The following is a 20,630-nucleotide window of genomic DNA, read 5'->3' as shown; positions in this document are numbered from 1 at the left end:
AAAGTCTGAACAAAATTCAAAACAAAACAAACTGATGTTGAAGCACGACAACACAAAACAACTTGGCGCTTCTTTTTTTGGCGCACACTACAAATGGGTGAAGGGAAATTATTATAAATTAAATAAAAAATTAAAAGAATCGAATCAGATAAAAACCAAAATTAACACAAAAAACAATCAAATGAATAGAAACCCATAAAAAATCATCAAAAAATATCTCCAGTGAAAAAGAGTTAAAAATATAAATCCCAAAAACCAAACCAATTCCTCTTAACATAATTTTATTTTCCCTGTAATCCTGATCAAGATTTTAAACCACAGATAAATGTTATTAAACAACTAAACAATAACTTAATCATCAGTAAATTGTAATACGATAATGAGTAGGAAATCTTAAGAAGTTCATAGAAAGAGCATAAGTCAAGAGTCAAGAACAGTAATTGAAGAAACAAACAGTTACAACAGATAAAAATATGAAGTCATTGGTTCCATTGAAGTCTCATCATTGTCTTATCATGGTATGAACTATAAATGATTCAATCATGAATAGAATCGCAAAAAACAAAAAGATGAGTCGCCATCGGGTGGGCTCGAACCACCAACCTTTTGGTTAACAGCCAAACGCGCTATCCGATTGCGCCACGACGGCTCTATATGTAGTTCTGGAATAATTATGTATTTATTCACATGTGCAGTTATCGGTGATGCTGCCATCTATTAGGTTGTTGATCGTTTATGGGGTCATCTGTTTTTTGATTTAATTTTTGAATGTTCATTGCATTGCTTTTGGATGCAATTTTGATGAGCAGCACCCGATAGTTGTTAATGATGTTGTTATTTTTCTCAATCAACTTCCTTGTATCCTGAATTATTAGATTGCTTATTCAGTTTGTTTTATTCTTAATCTTGTTGTCGCTTCCAGTTATGAGTTCTTCTTCATGACTATACTGTAAATTTAACATTTTCAATTTCTGTTATTCTTTACCAATTCTCTGTACATCTCCTCTATTCATCAATTGTTGATGATATAATTAGCATTGTTGCTTAATAACTTATATCATGTGTTTTTTGATATCTCTCTAGTCTTACCACTTTCTATCCTCTTTTTTTATATCACTTGTGTTGGCTGTACGATTTTTTTTTCATTGTTTACTCTCTGTGTTATGTAAAAATAGAGGTTTTTTCATTTGCTCTTTATTTGAAGTGACTATTGTTTTATTTACTGTGTGATATACCAATGGGCTTTGTTTTCCATTCTTTTAGTGTTTAATCGTTGTTTCCATTGATCCTTGAATGTTATTGACAGGAAACATGATTATAAACGGCAATATTCGTCATATTACTCACTCTAATGAATGCTATTGTTGCCATAAGTGTCATGTTAATCTTGATTTCGATCTTTCATCTAGTTTATCAGTGTTAATTCATCAGTTGAACTCTTTCTCTTCTCTGTTGATTTGTTTTTATTTGTTTAATTTGTCAAAATGAATCCTTTAATCATGGTTGATTTAACGTAAGTAATTTCCAATTTAACTTGTATTGTTTTTTTAAGTCTTGTATTTAAGCTTTTAAGATTCTAAATTTTTCCTCTTTCCTTTTTCCAGATTATTTCTGTTAACTTGGAACGTCAAAGACACCGGACCAGACAACGGATACGGTGATTTACTTAATTACGCATTCAGCTCATCAAATGGCACAAAGGAACCAGAGTTGATTGCAATAGGGTAAAGTTTAAGTGCCCAATATCTGTGCTTAGGAAGTGCTAGTTTTTTCGACATCAAAGGATCGAAGTCATTCAAACATAGTTACAAGGATGCAAATCTTGATGTCACTTTGTGTTCAACAAACTGAATTTAATCACCTTTTACGTCAAAATACGTGAATCTGTCGAAATATTATAGAAATTGTATTGCCTTAAGCCTTAATGAAAGGCCTTGATGAAAATTTCTTATTTCAGAAAAAATAATCAAGATAAGCTTGATTTTATTTAACTGTCGGAATCAGTCTTATTGCTTCAATTATTAAGAATGTTTTCTAATCCCATTTTTATTTTATTTCAGATTACAAGAAGTCTCTTTCAAAATTCTTGGCCCCGAACCATGGGTTACACGAACCAAAGAAATCCTAGCGGAACGTGATTATGTCATGGTTAAAAAAAATCAGCTAGTGGGTATTTTATTGATGGTGCTCGTGAAGAGACAATCACTTCTTGATTTTACCAATATCAAGACGGATTATACACGAACTGGGTTAGGAGGATTATGGGGTAACAAAGGTGCTGTCTCTACCAGATTTGATCACAAAGGAGTTTCTATTGTGATTACTAATTCTCATCTAGCTGCTCATGACTATAATTTGGAGACCCGAATTACTGAATTCAAGAAAATTTACGGTGGTCAGAGTTTTGAAATCAAAAATCCAGACTACCGAACAATGAGCATTGGGGATCATGAGTATGTTGATCTCGATTATTATCTATCTCTCCCTTTTCGGAATCATTTCATAACAACTTTTTTATCTTTATTTGCTTAGCTTATCGCTTTGGTTAGGTGACCTCAATTTTCGTCTCGATGATCTAACAGGACAAGAAATTTTGCAGAAGATTGTTACTGCAGATTTAACCAAGGATTCAAATGAAAGAAAAAACCTTCTTACTGAACTGTTAGACCATGATCAAGTGAGTGAAAAATCATGAACCCATCTTTTATTTGACCTTTCGAGTTTGCAATTATTATCGATTATATTTAATGCTGATTGTTCCTCTTTTCTTATTTCAGTTATCAAATTCTATGAGACTTGGGAAAGTATTTGTTGGATATACAGAAGATCCCATTAATTTCTCACCAACTTACAAATTCGTTGCCTGGTCAAATGAATATGATCTGTAAGTGTAATTTAAGTCAGAAAGTTATTCTACATTATTTAATTTCACTTTTATTTCACATTCTAGTGGTCGTAAACCTGCCTGGTGTGATCGGATATTGTATAAAGACAAAGGCTCAATCAATCTTGAAACCAACGATTATCGCAGTCATCCTGATTTTTCTCAAAGTGATCATAAACCTGTTTCCAATTTCTTCTCTCTTAACCTTCCTAAGAGACTCAAGAGAGAAATTAGTCCGTCAAAAATTAAATTTATTATTCCTACAGACTGGAAAATTCACCATGACTCTTCAGCCTTTTATACTTTTGATACTCCTGACATTAACTCTCGACAAACACACTCATCACCACGTGAGAATACACCTGATCGAGAATCAAACCTCCAAACAGGAATAAACAGGAGAAGAAGATCTGCTTCCAGAGATAAAACCACAAAATTATCTGAATTTGATTGGATAGGATTATATCCAGCAAATTTCACTGATATTGAAGAGCCAATAACCTTTGTTTGGGCCAATCCAGAATCAATACCAAAACAAAACACTAGTACCATCAGACAAGAAAGGTCTACTTTATCAGCATCTTTTGATCCCATGGCTTCCACTTCGTCAACAGACTCATCTGATTCAGTTCGAGGACCATCTTCATCAAGCGCACCAATTTTCAGAGTAGATTTTTCTGAATTGGTTCTACTTAAACCTGGACAATTTAGGCTTCTATACTTTAACGAGGATGGACAACTGCTTGCAATAAGTGATCCATTTTCAATTCATCGATAAAGATTTAAAGAATCATTCATCGTTTTTTGAAAACCGTCCAAGCCTATCACCATTATTTACACCTTAATTCAAAGTACTTGACAAATGGATATCACCTTCAATACGAATCTCTCTTCAAACTCAAAAAGATATATTTTCCAACAATGAATCCTTCGATCAAACTAAACAATTCTGCCTTTGTCCGTTAATCTACCACCAATTAGTCTCCAAGAGATTCACCATTCTGTCAACTTTTAGATTTTGAAACATGTCATTGATTTGACCTTTCACTGAAATTATTTGAAATTTAGCTTGTAAAATGGTTTTAACCATGAAAATCTAAAACAAAACAGCAATGTACAAAGAACGCAATTCAATGTACTTCTTTTATACCATAATGTCTCGTCGATAGGGAAATTTGAAAAAAATGATAATGAGAATGTATTATCATATATTAAATACCTATTCATCTCAAGTTTATAATAAAACGCAATTAGAGTTGATGAAGAAAACAAAAAGTCTTGACATTTTTAATCAATTTCAGATTGCTGCAGGTTGGATCAACTGTTGGACAAAAGATAATATCAAAGACTGAAACTGATGCTTGAAAAAAAGAGATTAAATTGAACACAATTGAAGGGATGAAAATGGAATCGTAAATTTGAAAGATTTTAATATTACACAAAATGAATGCTGAATAGATTAGTTAAGTAGTTAATAGACACAAAGGAAAGTATTTAATGAAGTCAAGTTGTTGAAATGTTTGATTGCAGCTGATCTCGATGGTTATGATAGCGAAACATTAATTACTCACTAATAACAATGTGATAATAAGATGAAGAGTTGAACTGAACAGCCTCATGAGAGTCGCCATGTTACACGTTTTATGTTGGGTTGAAAATGGGAAGGCAAAAAATCGATAAACTGGTTCCAATTTAGTGAGCAATGATTTGTTTTTATTTGGATTCTTACCGTTTACAGTTTTACATGAAGCTTAACATTTCTGCATTTCTTGATCAACACCAGAAGCGGATAACAGTAAACCATTGACCAGTGACAACCAGCATTCAACCCAATTGGAAAGGCAGCAATCAAGTCTCTCAAAATTAACTGTTTAAGGTAAGTCAACAATTAACTTGGACTGTTTGAAAAGCCTTCAAAAAACCAGCCTTGTTTTACCTTAGTAACTCTCACAACAATCCCTGTCAGTCTCACTTTCAATATGTCTATCTTTTTACCCTTCACTGTCTATTTAACTGATCTTAATAGTCAACACTAATAACTGTCGACCATTTTAAATCAAGAATATTCAAGGTTAGATTAAGGTTGAATTAACAAGATTAACATGTTAATCTAAATGTGATACCCAATGTAACCCATTGCAGTTTTCAAGTCAACTCCAAATGGCAACATTCACTTTGGGTTTACCATTGCTTTTGGGTAAACATTGATAACAAGATACCGGTTAGAGCTTTTATTTGTATCAAATTTTGGTCATTTAAACACCAATTCAACCCAATTTACAATAATCAATAATCAATTGTCTGCTCACACAATTTGTAATAAATACGGTAAAATCAGATGTTTAATTGAAAATAAATTTCACTTTTCTGGTTCACAACTGGTTCTATTGTTTGTCTTTCAACCTTTATTGTTGATCAAATTTATCCCATTAATTAACCTGTATGTCTGGTGACAGTTTAGTCGATTGTTGGTTAAATTATTGGTTAGATTGTCAATCAGATTAGTTGTCAGAATGATTGAATTAACTGAATAACAACATTAAAAATAAACAATAAAAACATTTATGATTGATTGTGAAAAGATGAAAAATTGTTTCGTTTGTTGATGTTGGTCGAGTCAATGGATTCCTAATGAATCCAGATTTGTCCAGGTTTCAGGTTTGCTCATTCAATTTGATTACATTAATTATTATCATTTTGTGTCCATTTTTTATTAAAATGATGATAATTATCAATTATATCGTTACAATTTGAAACAATTGTAAATGATTAAATTACGTTAAATGAATGAAGGATAAATGAATAACCGTAAAACATGAAAAAGGAAAAGCATTTTTTTCTTGTTTGATTAACACAAATTTTCAATGTTTTTACACCAACAGTTATTTATAATTAAATTTTTACTCTTCCTTTATTTTGCCAATTACAATCGCATGTTAATAATTAACAGCTAATTTGATTAATTGTTTATTTCCTCACGAAGGAAGTAGATCAAGAAATGCCTCTAAATAGAGCAACCTTTCAACCAGAGCTTTGAATAATTTACTTCAATGTTTCACCTCCAGTCAAAACCCAAATCAGAGTCAAAAATTCAGATTAATCCAACAAAATTGATTAAAACACAAGCAATGCCGAGTTTGGTTAGAATTTCTCAGAATTTTAGGAAAACCTCAGAACGATTTGACTAAGAATCGATCAAATCTGAAGATTTAGATTCAATTTACGGAGAGACGATCGATCCAGAATTGATTTCAGTGTTCATCTCTTGTAAATTTATTATGTCTTACACAAGTAATTTGTTTGAATTTTTTTCATCGAAGTGAGATCGATTGTTTTATGATCAGAGAAAAGCGAGATTTAGATCCTTCAATCACTCGAAATGCTAAGCTCTTTTAGCTCAATTGATCAAAGCCAATCAAGCTCCTGTAACGAAATCGATTCATTATGCTTTTTCCATCGTTTTCTTTCTGAAAGTCAAATCCATTTTAATCACCATTACTTTAGATTCAAAGCTTTTACATTAGTAAGAAAAGCAAATGATAATTTGACGATTAGATGGCAATTTTTTCCTGGTCAACGAATTTGGACGAAATTTCAATTCTGAAAACTTAATATTTGCTTTTAAAAATCGTCTAATCTTGGCTTCAATCTTTCAGTTAACTTTCCCAACTGCGTTTCGATCAAAAAGAAGATTTCTCGCATTTAATCTAAAATCTTTCGATTGCAAAGGGCAAAGACAGAAATCCAAAAGAGCGAAATTCGCTGTTCAAATGGCGCACCAAAAGAATTGAAAATCGATAGTTCCTTTGATTGTTTTCCGTTAAATGAATTGCAAGAAACACTTTAATCCAAATCTGTGTGTAATTTGCAATAAAGTTATTGGATATAAAAAGTCCATTAAAGACAAAAGTTGAAATATATTTTCATCTAATAATAATCTGAATATCAAGTCAACTTGAATTGAGATTGGATGAATAAATAAAGTGAATAATGAAACAGTCTTTTCATTGTAACCTTGATTCAATTTCAACTCCAAATGTTGATTGTTTATCAATTCAAATAAACTCGATTTAACTGAATAAAGAAAGGTGTAAGCCAATGTAAACTATACCTTTCATTGTCCAGTGTCATCATGTCTAACACCCAGAGAATCCTGGGAATTAAACAAATAACAAGTTGACCAACATGATAATCTTGTCCATTGATACATTTCCCTCCCAATCAATCCCTTCAAATGATGAGAAAAGATTAACTTTTAATTTCCGAAACTCAAACAGAAGCAAATATAACAGCGAAAACAATCGCTTTTAATTTACTCTCCAAAGTCAATCCTGACCTTTATTGACCTTCCCAAACTGAGTTTCACCAACTGATCCTCATCTTCATCCAATCTCATGAATGAAACGCTTTTAAAACGATCAACATTTTCATCGCTTTCATCAACCAAAATCAATAAACAATTTCATCTCCCAAACCCAATTTAACTAAATTTTAAAAGTTAAAAATCTTTTGAAAAGATTGTTGAGTTAAATGGAAATGTTTCAAATGATTAATTTGTTGAGAAAATTCATTTTTCTCAATTTCTAATTATTCTCATCATTATTCTGCTCTTCATCATCTTCATTAATCTCAACATTAAACATGAAACCAAGAAAATGTTGACTTTTACTGTCTGTGAGTCGAATCGTGTTTACCATGAAATTTTCCTCCTTTTCTTATCATCATCATGCAAGAATGTTTCATTTGTAAAGATAAAGAAGAAAAAAGATTCAGCAAAAAAAGAGTTATCTTGAGCTTGCAAGACACCAATTGAAACGAAACCTGAATAACGATGTCTCGATGATGTCTTGAGAAACTAAATTAGACTTGATTTGATTGTTTAGCATTTCACTTGAATCATTGTCAATTAATTGGAACTGGAAGAGAAGGAAAAAAGTTGAATTCACTTTTGTTTCCATTTTTTTTGGGTTCTTCTTCTTATCCTCGACAAATCCTTTGGTTTCACACGAATGGTTCCAGTTTTTTATTTGCGCTTGTCAATGTACCTGTGACAATGTTTCCCTTTGTGCTGTCGCTTGAATCGCAAACAAATCATCATTACTATTGAAATCAAATTTAACAACTTGTGACACCTTCAGCTGATTATTCAAGTGAAAAGATTAATATAAACATGTAATTCTTGAATTGATGGATCAAGAATGAACAGATGAAAGATGCTGATGAGAAGGAGAAAAAAATATAATTGGAATAAAAGGAAGATGAAGAAAGGAAGAAGAAAAGATGAGGAAAGATGAGAAATGTCAAAGTAAATTGTAATACAGTTTTTTGTTGTTTTTATTGTTTCTTTTTACTTTCTTGTTCGCTCTCTATATTCAATTTTCAATTTGAACCTACTCAACTGAAACAGAAGCTCAAAGTAAATATCAGATTCACAGAACTCTTCCTTTTCCATGTGTTTCTTTGTAATGAATAACCTGAACAACAAAACAATCCTGAATTGAGATAACAAGAGAATACAAAAGAGATTGAAATTTTTTAGAGAAACACTTTTTTCTTCTGGTTCTACTTTTGTCCAAAGGACTGATCCAAAGGACTGAAAGGCCGAAGTTAGACTCAACAAGAACGAATGAAATGGAATTCTGAAGAAACTCCAATTTCAGGGAATTGATAAGTCTCCGATTTCTTCCATGTTAATTGTCCATGGAAATTTCGTTCTTCATCTTTTAGATTAATATTGATTTTTGGTTTTTTCACTTTTTGGATGAAACTATTGAAAAAATTTCTCAATTTTTTAACTTTTTGATGTTAAACTTAAACATGATAAATGGTTCAATTTTGGATGAAAAAGGATTCCTAAAAATGCTATTTTTAATCAATCGATGAATTTTGTATGCAATTGAGATTGAAATGTTATTTGGTCTTCTCTGTGTTTTGGTTATTTTAAACCAACAATAATTTGATATTTTCACAGTCGAACTGGAAAAGGTCAAAGACTTATTTGGTTACTTGATGATAATATCCATTACATGACCAGTGTGGCTGAAAATAGATAAATTCTGATGATGATAATATTCCTAATCTAACATCATATAAGAAAATCAGATCGATCCAGGAATCGAAATAACATGGAAACAGAATATTTCGAGCATTGTCTGGTGAACATCAAATTTTCGAGTTTCTTGGTTCATCCAACGATCCAGTCAAATTTAATGGACAATTACTTTTAGTTTAAAGATTAATTCATGCCAATCAATCTTGTGAAACCTTGAATTATCTTTGATAACATTGAATGTACAGGAGAGAAAAGTTTCAAATTTGAATGTCAAAAGTGGAAACATGAAATTGTGATGATTGATGGCCTATTCCAGGGCAAAGCTTAACTGGTCAAACAAATGTTTCAACAATTTAATCGTTTAACCTGTAATATTAAATAAAATGAATGGGAAAAGCTTTTGTCGATCAAGAAAATGCTGAACCAAACAAACAATCAAACAGTTTTACAATCAAAAGTTACCTTTCAATCTTATTGATGATCCAATTAGCCAGTCATGTAAAATAGATTGCTATCGATTCTGAACTGCTTCATTATCGAGCATTTCTTTTCGCTCCAATCATTTAAATCATGAGTCAATTGTTTCCAATTATCCAGATGAATAACCATTAAAGACAAAATTTTATTAATTATGTTTATCCATTCACCAACAGCTTTGATAAAGACTTCAATTAAAAAGCAGCTTCTAATCAAATTCATCATCTAAAGCAAATCCAAACAAGTTGAGCTTAAAATTGAAACTTAAACTAAAACATTGAGTCAGAATTTACAGAAAAAGAAAAGACTTTTTTCATGAAATTTCAAGATCAATGATAAAGCATCAATAATTTTTCAATTTACTCTCAATATTTCTGTTGAACATTAAAAAAACGAAAGCTTTTTTCAGCTCTTTTCACCTCCTTTTTTTGACATCTTGTAACAATTGACATTAAACGGTTCTCAATGATTTAGGTTGAGATGAATTTTTACATAAATAATCAATCAAGTTGATGAAAAGACATTTTTACCTCTTTTCATTGCTTCACTTTATCCTCAATATCTTGAAATATTCAATATTCAAATTAAACCCTAATCACCATGAGAGATGAAAAAGTGCTTTTCAAAGGTGGCTGTTGAGATAAAGCAAAAAATGAACTGCTCAACTCTGAACCATTATCTAATCAGAATTGACCCAATTCGATTGATAATGCCTTTAATATGGTTGCATTGAGAGTGAAAAGTGTGAAAATTAATATACAAAGTGACAATTATCTTCAACCAGAGACGAAAGTCACTCCAAGAGTAAATTATATTTTTACAATTTTCACTCCAACAATTTGGATAATAGTTTTGGACAGAAAAAAAGACAAAAATGGGAAAAAAAGATTGGATTGCATTTAAAGCCTTCATTGGGAGGAAAGGCAAACAATAAGTATTATCATATTGAAACAAACTCCATGAAGGGAATGAGTTTGATAAATATTTTTGTCTCATTTCGAGGGAAAAACGTTTTCTTCTTGTTCAACGATTCGTTTAAAGGATAAGCCATGAAACAAATGAAATTCATATTAACATGTTTCCAAGTTTCCTTCAACTCTGCTAATGGAACATTAAACATTTTGTTTTCTGTGCCACTTAATTTACTCAAATAATATTAACCTTGAAAATTCCAGCATTCAGTGACTCTGTAAAGCTGATCATGAATTTCAGTCTCAAAAGTTCTAAGCAAAATTTCTCTTAAAAATTGAGCTTGAAACTTGAGCTCATTTTTGTGTTGGACAATCGATCGAAATTTCGACATTTCCATGATAGAAATTGGAATTTTCAGAAACTTCGATTTCCACCATTTTTCCATTTCGAACATTTACATCCGTTTTCTGATCTCGACTTTTCTATCAGAAAAGATTTATTGAAAAACTTGGATTCTTCAGAAGTTCATTAATCTGATCCTGGGTCTAAAATGGAATGTCAAAATTTCTGTAATTTTTCATTCGAAATTCGTTTGAACTGTCTATGCAAGACACTTCATTTTGAGAAATTATTCGGTTCGAAACTTGAAGCTGATTTTTGTCAGAAAATTGATTGAAATTCTGTAGAATAGAAAATCGAAATTCTGAAAAATTTTGACGAATCGTTGGTGAAGTTAGAAATGTATTCGAAATTCGTTCTATCCTGAATAAAAGTCTAAGTTTTCTGGTTTTCCATCGAGTTCATCATTGGTTGGCATTTCATGAGATTTTGCTTCAGTTTAATTAACCATTCATGTTATAAAATGTAACCTTTTTTTCATTGAATGACTCTTGTTGTGAAGCCTTTATAAGTCACTTTATTGGCCAATAATCAGATGGATCAAGTTTCGATGAATGCTGAGAAAGTAATTATCAATTTGTGCATTTGAAAAGAATGTTCATTTATAAGTTTGCTTCTTTAACCATTTCCATCAAACTCCAGTTAATATCATGTTAATGGTGTCAATTTGCCCTGATACCGATGATTATATGCAAATATAACGTGATTATGAGCAGTTTTGTACGAGAATTGAAAAGGAAAGGAAAAGTATAATCAAAAGAAGGTCCCATTAACTGTACCATGATAATCATCATCATCATTTATTATCAACCAAATACTGAGTGTGAATGATGATGATACAAGTAATGAATCGTCATTGGAATACAATATTGATTTCCATTTCAATTCTGAAACTTTCTGCTTCTCTCTTTTGTTCAGGATAAATGTTACAAAAACTCATTCTTTACCCTGAATATTACATTTTAAATGTTTATTGCTCGATAAACATAAACAGCATTCAACTGGCGTTAATAAAGAGGCAAACAGTTCTCATTAACATCAACAATTGAACCTAAAAATGTTCATTTAAATGGTTCCTTTTTATTGACCATTATCTTGATATTATTGTCTTAATATTGCGATGGATAAACATGTTTACTTGAAAGTGAATAAAATTTACAAACAAAAACAATGTTCATTTGCATTATCCATTGTTATAAAACTCAATTGTCTATCCAAGTTGCTTCAATTGCGTTTTATTTTCCATTTATTTCTGCTAATTACCTGTTCAGAGTTTCTGTTGAAAATCCTTTCGAAATAAAAATGACAATTGAAACTTTGAAAGCTTTCATTAGGTTAGATTGCGTTAGGTTGACTCTTGTTAAACAGTTTTCAGCAAATTTTCACGATTAGTGCGTCGTTTGGTTTACTGGGCAAAGAAGCACAACCTAAGACTGAGCTTTTCCAATATTTCTATCTGTTTATATGCGAATGTTTCAAGTCTCACTCTTTCCTGACTGGAAGCCTAATTTGGTGTAAGCTTTGGATGCCAAATCCATGCCTTTTTGGCATCGATTTACATTTATTTTAAGCTGTTTTATGAAGTCGTGTTTGTGTGACAATAAGCTTGAGATTCAAGAAGTAAAACCCATTCTTGGATAGGTGACAGTTTGATAGAGAAAGTCATATTGAGCTTTGAAAAGCAAATCGAAAGTTCGAGTAATTACTGAAATAATTAGACTGTTAACTCGTACTTTATTGTGTTTCAAAACAATGTATTGTTATGAGATGGATGGAAGTTAATCAAATGATTATGATTTATGATCTTTGCAGTAGTTTCAAAGCTGTGGTTAGGTCGATATTGGGATAAAAGGTTGAAGCATTTTAAGATTTGGTCGGAGGTGAATTGAATGGATGGAATTGACTATGTTGCGAACTTTCTTCTCTTCAATACTATTGGAATCAGTTTATGAATATTATTAGTTTGGCTTCTGTTGAGCGCAAGATTGATGTGATTGAATGGATTTCGCAAAAAGCAACTTCTAAACCCAATTATTGGAGGATCGAAAGATTGACTGGAAACGTGTCAATAATGCTATTATTGGAATATAAACTGGAATTGAAAGATCGCGAGAAGAAAATTAAATTGATATTCCTGTCTGGATTGTTTACCTTTAATGGTCAAGTAAAATATAAAGGTCAAAAGGAACAATCAAGAAATTCTGAGCAAAATTTTCAAATTATTCCATTCACGGTTGAAACAAAGTTCTTACTCTCAGTTTATAACCAACTTTGAGGTGTAATTTTAGCAACGAAAAATGGGAATAAAAGTTGATTGAAAGTGAAAAATAGAGCGCAAATAAACCACTAAACTCACCAAAATTTTTGTCATTTTATTAAAATCCAAATTCGAAATCGAAAAACTTTGAAATCTTTTTTCAAGATTCAATTGTTTCGCTTGTTTAACATGTTTTTGATCAACTAAATGCTCATGTAATGTTAAATTGATTGAGTTGAACATGAAACTTGTCTGCTAATGAATTTCTCGTTACAAGGAAAAGTCTAAAAAATTGAAAATCGCTGTTGGCTAAATGGTGAAGGTTGAACAAAAGTTGATTTTAATGAGAAACAAAAGGCTAAATGATAATAATTAATGGATTGATAAACATTGGGAAAAGCTTTTCGCTATTAAAATATTATTCTGGCAAAAAGGTAAAAGTGGAAAATGTTTCAAACTTTTGGCAGATAATTTAATCTTTAAACTGAATCCTCTTTTCATTTTACCATTTACTTTAGATTCTTTAACAATTTGTGTTTCCAGTTAAACTTCATCACTAAGTTATCATCTCTTTTTTTTAAGGTAAAAGGCAAATTTGAAACTCTTCTCATCATCATTTTCACTCACTTCATCATGCTCTGAATTTCTTGGTTTGTTTACATTTTACAGAGTAAATTGTTAATGGACTTTTTCACTTCACTTTTTACTTCCACATTTCAAGCTCGGCTTTTTTACTCTTTACTTTTGTTCAATGTTTAAAGGCTGCCAATACCAGCTAACTATCAACAACCTTCAGGGAGTCAATTCTTGATATTCCCAGTCTAGTTAAGCACCAAATGGATAAACAATTTTAACGAGAAAATATCGTTTCAACTATTATTTTGTTTTCACTCGTTTAACTGTTTAAAGTTGAACAAATGGAAACAAATTTCAAGTAAACTTTGCCTCAAGAAAGTAGTGCTAATTGTAGGGGAAAATGTTCATCTTTTTGCATTTCAATAAACTTCTAATTGACGAAATCTTTTGAAATATTTTCTTATGAATTGTTACCTTCTTTCATGGTATTTCTTTTGCAAATTATCGATCGAAAGAAGAGAAAATATTGACTGTTTTTCAATTGAATTAGTTGATCAAATGAGAGGTTTTGAGGCAACGATTTACTTGATTGTAACTTGAGTATTGGTTACATTTTATGCATTTGTATAAAACAGAACTAGAGTATTGCATTCTTGTTGAAGAGTATTGCATTTTCAATACTCTTTTTGTTTTTAGGTTCATTTCTAAATAGATTTTGAAGTTTCATCCAGTCGACACAGGCAGAGGTGCCATAAACATGACCATAGGAAAGGATCAAATTACACGGGTTGCACGGTCATTTGAATTCCTTTAATTTGAAGAAAAAGATACCCAAAACACGATATTATCCGAACCCAATTCGTGCAACCAACCGAATCATCAATTGATCTGTGATAGTTAGACGTCTTTTCTGAGAGATGGCTAAACACATTATAACACGAGACAAGTACGGATGAACAGCTCTAAGTCTGTCTCTCATTTCATGCTAAGCTCGGCTTAGCCAAGCCTCACATCTCAGCAATCGTCTCGATCCTTTAATCAATCCTTTCTAACTTTACTAGCTCTTCAACCAGACTACCCTTCAACCGTACTAGCAATTGATTCAATAAATTGATACACAATTAATGGCTACTATTATGGAAGTAGTCATTGATGCTTTTTTAAACGCATATTAATGCGTTAAACGTGCAAAACGTAAAGAGAAAAACGATTCTGGAGGTTCATTTTATGTGCTGGTTGTAGGCTCTTTCTAGTTTGCATACGGTGCAAGTTTTGGATTGACGAGTCTGTAGCTTTAATATAATATTTGGTGTTTAGGATTGAAAGGAAAGGGTCGAATTATTAATGTTGCGATACACTCATTTGCATTTCTAGCAACAAAAAGAAAGTTTAGCTTTTTCTGAGAAAAGGCTATCGCATTAAAACATGAGATTTAAGTACGGGTGAACCTAAGTCTGTCCTTCGTGTCATATTAAGCTTGGCTTACCTAACCTCTAGGTGAAACCTAACATCTTAGCAATCCTTTTAACTTTAACAGTTCTTGTGGAAGCAGGCATTTGATTATTTTGAATATTACTGCGTTAAACTCAAGAACAAGAGGTAAACGATTCTGGGTGTTTATTTTATGCACTGGTTTTATGCTCTTTCTAGTGTACATAGGTTAAAGATTTGGGTTGACTGGTTAGTAACTTTAATGGTAATATTTGGTGTTTTGGATTGAAAGGAAAGGGTAAATTTAAATGTTGAAAAGTGAGGAAAAGAAATGAAAACAAAGTTTCAATTGAATTAAAAAATGAAAAAAGGTTCATCTTTAACAAGTTAAACTTGCTTGCTGGTGATTTATTGGGAAAAATAAAATTTATTGAACCATGTTGAGAGAAGACAATTTATTTCAGTTGCATCTTTATCATGGGATGACGAAAGAACCTTGAGGAAGAGGCAAAAGAAGAGGCAAAAAGAGTGAAAATGTTTGTTAAAAGAGAGGAAGATGAAGAAGAAAAGAGATGATGAAGAAGATGATAAAGATGGAATGATTTCACATTCGATTCTATTCCAATCAATATGATATGATATATGGCCTCAGTTAAGATGGTTACCAGTGTTGAGAGGTGAAGCTTGAAAAGAGTTAAAGACTATGATGATGATGATTACAATGAAATCAATGAAGAAAATGTAGAAAAGGCGAAAGAAAAGACAGACAGGGAATTTCAACTCCCAGCATTTTGGCTGATAACAGCTCCACCTTATCCTTCCACCGTCATGCTCAGCATTTTATATCATTTTGTATGCTTTTCAGTGTAACTCATTTTTATACTTGTTATCGTCAATTCTTAGCATTTCTCATTGTTCAACTTTCTTCCTTTCAGTTGTTTCTTGCTGGTGAAAACGGTTATCCTAAAATAAATAACAAAAGCCACTGAAGAGGATTGTACTAATAAACCAACAACAAGGTAAAGAAACGCAAATTTTTCTTCTTTTCGTGCCTTCGATCTTGGAATTTCATCTTTACTGTGTTTTTTTTGTATTTCGCTTTAAATCGTTCATCTTTTCAATCAGACAATTTAAGAATTGCTATTTCAATCTTGTTTCATGCCATTCATCGATATTGTCTTTCACCTTTCAATGGATTTTTCACCTTTCTTTTTCGGATTCTTTTCTTTCTTCCAGTTAATCAACGTCCAAACCCATTGATCATTGTGATATCACTTGACTAACATCAAATACAAGTTTTCCTGTTAACTGCAATTTTTTAAAAGCATCCAAACAAGGAGACAAAAATGGCAGCCTTTATAGCTAAGCAAATGGTTGGTAATCAACTCTCTGCTGTTAAAGGTAAATTGCATTTTCATCATTTAACATTCAAAGCGACAATTCAACTCAATTTCACAGTTATCATGTGCATTATGTGCTGATGAACACTTAACTTGATAAATGGTTTGACGCCAAATTGTGTCCCATTCATCATCTATTTATCAAACAATTTTAACATCAGTTTAAAATTTTCATTCCAGTTTCATCGAGAAATTGGTTTACAAATGCGTTCGATATTTGAGCTAAAGTTAAATCAGATTAGTTAATTGTTGGAAGAATTGAAAGTTTATCCTAAAAATTGATGTTACATTTGGTTCGCTTTTAAAGCATTTTGATTAAAATTTAACTTTTGCAAATGATTTTGTGAATAAAATTTCAATAACATTTCAAACTGTGAAAATCATTTTCACTTTTGAAATGAAATTTTCAAATCCATTAACTTAACACATTTTACGTGCTTTTCAGTTTCCATTCAAGTTATACTTCGTTTCAATAAATTTAAGTTATTTGAGGAAGAACAAGATTTCACTTCTTTTTTGTTCAACTTTGGCTTATTTCAAAATGCTCAGCTATTTGTTTGTTTGAATGTTTTTCATGAACTTCTAATTGATTCCCTATTCAATGAATGGGATTGATAGACAATTCTGTAAGAAGAGAATCTCAAGAATGCAAAGAAAACTTATATTCTTGACTGGATCAAATTAATTGGTGAACAAAATGACAGAACAGAAGACAGAATTGTCTTTTTTATTCAATAATCAACCAGAAACAGTGAATAGAAGCAAATTTTCAAGAGTTTCATTCGAGCAACCTTTTGTCACGTTGTCAGAGTTTCATGATATTCAATCAATTGATTGAATAGGAATCTAAAGTACTGCAATATTTATCAACCATTCAAATGGAAAAACTAATTCAAGATAAATTCAAGATTGCAATAGAATTTTAATTTTCGATCTTCGTTTGTTCATCGATCGACAATTGTACACAAAAATGCAGCTCGACTTTGCGATCAATTTTCTGTAACTGAACATGTTCTTACATCTTTCATGCAAAATCCAGGTCAATGTTAAGAGATTTTCAGATCGATTGTGATCGATAATAAGAAAGTATAATTACAAGAAAATTACAGATTTTATTCAATGAATTTCGTTGATTGACCCACAAATGTCAAACCAGAGTTGCTTTTTAAGAACATCAATTTCAAGGCATCGAATTTGTTGCATTAATTCGAGAATTTTGCTGAATCAGTTTCTTTTCCAAAGATATTCGAGCAAATCAAGCGAACTATCATTAAATTAAAAAATAACTCGAATAAAATTTAAAACATTTGCTGAATTCGAGTCGAAATGCTGGTTGATTTAATTCTCTATTTAGTTCGGAGAAGGAAAAGAATTGTGCTGAAGTTTCAATTTCTTGTTCATCAAACGAATGTTGATCAAGTTCAATGAAATGATCGAGAAAATTATGTCCATCATTCCAAGCGAATCATCTCTAAATGAGCCGAAACAAGAAAAGTCTGGTTTGACTTCGAATGAAATTTAAGCGAAAGTCTAACTTTTTTCAATCGATTGGAAGTTGATTGTTGAATCAGTTTTGCAGGTGAAATTTTCAAGGCTATTCTTTGATCGATTACAACTTGAATCAGGTTAACCATGCATGTTTGCATGAATAGTGTTAATTGAATGAGAACGACATTGAATAGAGTGAAATTGTCTTGTTATTGTTGATGAAATTACTTGGAAACGAGAGGAAAAAGTTGATCCATTTTTGGTCCACATTCAATATTCAATATAATACTTTTGTATGCATTCAATGTTTAGAATTGATTTTCATCAAAAAGTAATTCATTAAATGTATAACAACTAGAACAAAGGGAAGAAAGAAAAGAAAGGCAAAAGGTTACAATCCAAATCGATCCAATGTCCACATATCGTTATGAATAAACAGCCAATTTATATCTCAATTTTGTCACATTTAGTTACATTAAAGAATAAAAAAAATCCTTTTTACTTTCAATCTTTTCTTCAATTCAGGTTAATATCCAATATCGTTTTGTGCCTTTTAGTTTAATATGAAGTGAAAATGACCGAGAAAAGGTTTGAAAAACAATTGAAAATGAATGTCAATGAAGAGTCGAGAAAGTGAATTGAAATGTTTTCTGTTTGATGATTTACTAATAAATTGCATTTATTTAGTTGAATGGCATTTTTATCAACGAAGTTCAGGTAAACTTAGCTTATTCTGTTTACTCTTTGATTCTTTCAGCACTTCCATGAATTTATTATTTGGATTCTCAATGGAATCTGTTAAACTAATGATTAAAATGGTAAAAGATTTTATTCCTTTTAATGTATTTGTTCAAGAAACAGATTCAATCATTAATCGAAATTCGCAATTTTCTTATTCTAAAGCTTTTCTTAATTGACAATTTTACTTCTAATTCCTTCTTTTGACGATTCGATAGCAATTCCATTCATTATTGCAAATCAATGTTTAATCAAGAAGCAAAAACTGCGTGAGCTTTCTTTTTCAGCTCATGCAATGTTTCATCTTCGAGGAATCGCTTTGGTTCTCGATTTAAAATTGTTCATCATTCAAATTTATGACAATTTTGTTGTTAATAGCCGAAATTAGGGAAGAAGTGAACTGTAAAAATAGATTGTAATTGCAGTTGAATGGTTGAATGTCAATGAAACAAATGACTTGGCTGAAAGATTGACGATTGAACGGAAATCTATGAATGATAATTGCAATCGTTCGAGTTAGACCTGGATATTTGGATATTGAATTGAAGGTTAAAAGGGTTGTAATTAAAGTACTTTATTATTGTTTATCACAATATGTTAGGTAGCACAATAGCAATCAATAAAACTTGAAACTATGTACCTTGAATTGCTATTCAAATGTAAATACTGTATCGATTTTATCCTTTTATTTAATCCTTGATATTAACAATAAGTTATCCATAACAGTAATTTTATAATCGATATGCATGCAATATATAAAATCAAAGCATCATATTTTGAGTCAACTGAGCGCATTCTAAGGGAAATTTATGCACAGCAAGGTAGGCATTATTATATAATACCTAATCCACGTAAAACAGTCAGAACTTTTACGGAATTTTAGAGAAAGGAGAAAATGCAGAATTCATATTGCAAACTATTGCGTTTGAGAGACAAACTCTTATGGTTATACAAAATTATGGTCAGATTGGGAGCAAAGTAAAACCAAAGGTCGTAATCGCTTGTAGTTTTGTGGCCCTAAACCTCTCTTGCAAGAGACGCGACAGCTTTCAGAGTTATCTACCTCTGGGTTTATTGCGAATTGCATGCTAGCTTGCGGGTTAACCCAACCTCAGGACTTTGAACGTCATTCTCAAGATGCAGGATACAACAGGCGAAGTTTAGCGCTCTTATTGCTTACTTTAATCATTAGGCTTCTTGCAAAGGTTGCACAGTTGTTCCACAAATGGTGCCGGTCTAGCAAGCCTTAGCTAGCTTTTAGTGTGTCTTTCGAGTTAAGAATGGAGAGGTGGACAAAAAATCTGTTGCCTCAACTATACAAAAGGAGACAAAGAGTTCTCAGTTTCGACTTTAAAGTCGATCTTGTCAGACTCTCGATCAGAAATATTTTACACAAATGAACTCAATTTTAACGCCATTACACACTCACTAAGCATCGAATCTTAACCCAAACGCAACAGCTTTTATGTGCGCTTAAATAAAGGCTTTTTTATCTTGAAAAGAATCTCTGACGAAGCCTAAAGATTTTATTTTCTGGACTTTTCATTCTGACGATGGTTTTTGCTAAGAAGTCTGGTCTTTTTGATGTAGATTGTTACTATCTTGTTCAGGAAAAAGACCTTTACGGTTTGTCATGATCGAACGAACCTCTTTCTCTAAATAATAAACATTAAAATCGATTTTTTGCTTGCTTCCAAAATAAATACAGTTAAGTTGGTTCGGCAAATTTTAATAAACATTTCAGCAAAAATAAAAACGAGAAAAGCAAGAAAACCTTTCAATGTTTAATCAGATCATTATTATAGTCGACTGATTTACCAATAAAGTAGAACATTTTTCCTCTCAATTCTCGAGAATTTCAATGATAATCATTTCTCTTTTGCCATATTTTTACTCTCATCATTATCATCTTTCATCCTTTCAGCATCTTTTATCCTTTTGTTTCTGATCCATTTTTACCCATCATCAGACTGTCTTTTCAATTGATGAGAAACTTCTTATTTCCACCAAAATGAG

General features: G+C 31.4%; 2 protein-coding genes and 1 non-coding gene across 5 annotated transcripts in view; 2 read left to right on the top strand and 1 right to left on the bottom strand.

Annotated features, from left to right (window-relative positions):
- Window positions 1-575: 575 nt before the first annotated feature.
- Window positions 576-649, bottom strand: TRNAN-GUU (transfer RNA asparagine (anticodon GUU)). The gene has a single exon. It is a non-coding gene; the product is annotated as a tRNA-Asn (tRNA).
- A 266-nt stretch (window positions 650-915) lies between these two features.
- LOC107365823 (inositol polyphosphate 5-phosphatase K) lies at window positions 916-4,159 on the top strand. The gene is made up of 6 exons (XM_015933391.3): window positions 916-1,513; window positions 1,605-1,724; window positions 2,061-2,453; window positions 2,533-2,677; window positions 2,778-2,884; window positions 2,951-4,159. Exons 1-6 carry the CDS (start codon window positions 1,485-1,487, stop codon window positions 3,660-3,662), a joined length of 1,506 nt encoding a protein of 501 aa, XP_015788877.2. The 5' UTR covers window positions 916-1,484; the 3' UTR covers window positions 3,663-4,159.
- A 330-nt stretch (window positions 4,160-4,489) lies between these two features.
- The window catches only part of cpx (synaptic transmission protein complexin), a 47,795-nt gene continuing 31,654 nt past the window's right edge, over window positions 4,490-20,630 (top strand). The window contains exons 1-4 of one of the 3 annotated variants that reach the window (XM_089269245.1): window positions 4,505-4,579; window positions 4,668-4,760; window positions 15,924-16,007; window positions 16,225-16,389. In XM_089269245.1, the coding sequence (XP_089125371.1) occupies window positions 16,335-16,389 (55 nt within the window). In that variant the 5' untranslated portion in view covers window positions 4,505-4,579; window positions 4,668-4,760; window positions 15,924-16,007; window positions 16,225-16,334. Of the gene's footprint in view, window positions 4,761-15,871; window positions 16,008-16,224; window positions 16,390-20,630 lie in introns of those variants that run through there. The other 2 variants (XM_015933393.3, XM_089269244.1) reach the window with 2 other exon arrangements.

The sequence above is a fragment of the Tetranychus urticae genome, chromosome 3, assembly GCF_039701765.1.
Source record: "Tetranychus urticae isolate SD_2017Ah chromosome 3, NJAU_TeUrti_SD_1.0, whole genome shotgun sequence".
Classification (NCBI taxonomy): domain Eukaryota; kingdom Metazoa; phylum Arthropoda; class Arachnida; order Trombidiformes; family Tetranychidae; genus Tetranychus; species Tetranychus urticae.
Note: the sequence above shows the minus strand (reverse complement) of the source record. Positions and strands in the feature narration are given on the sequence as shown.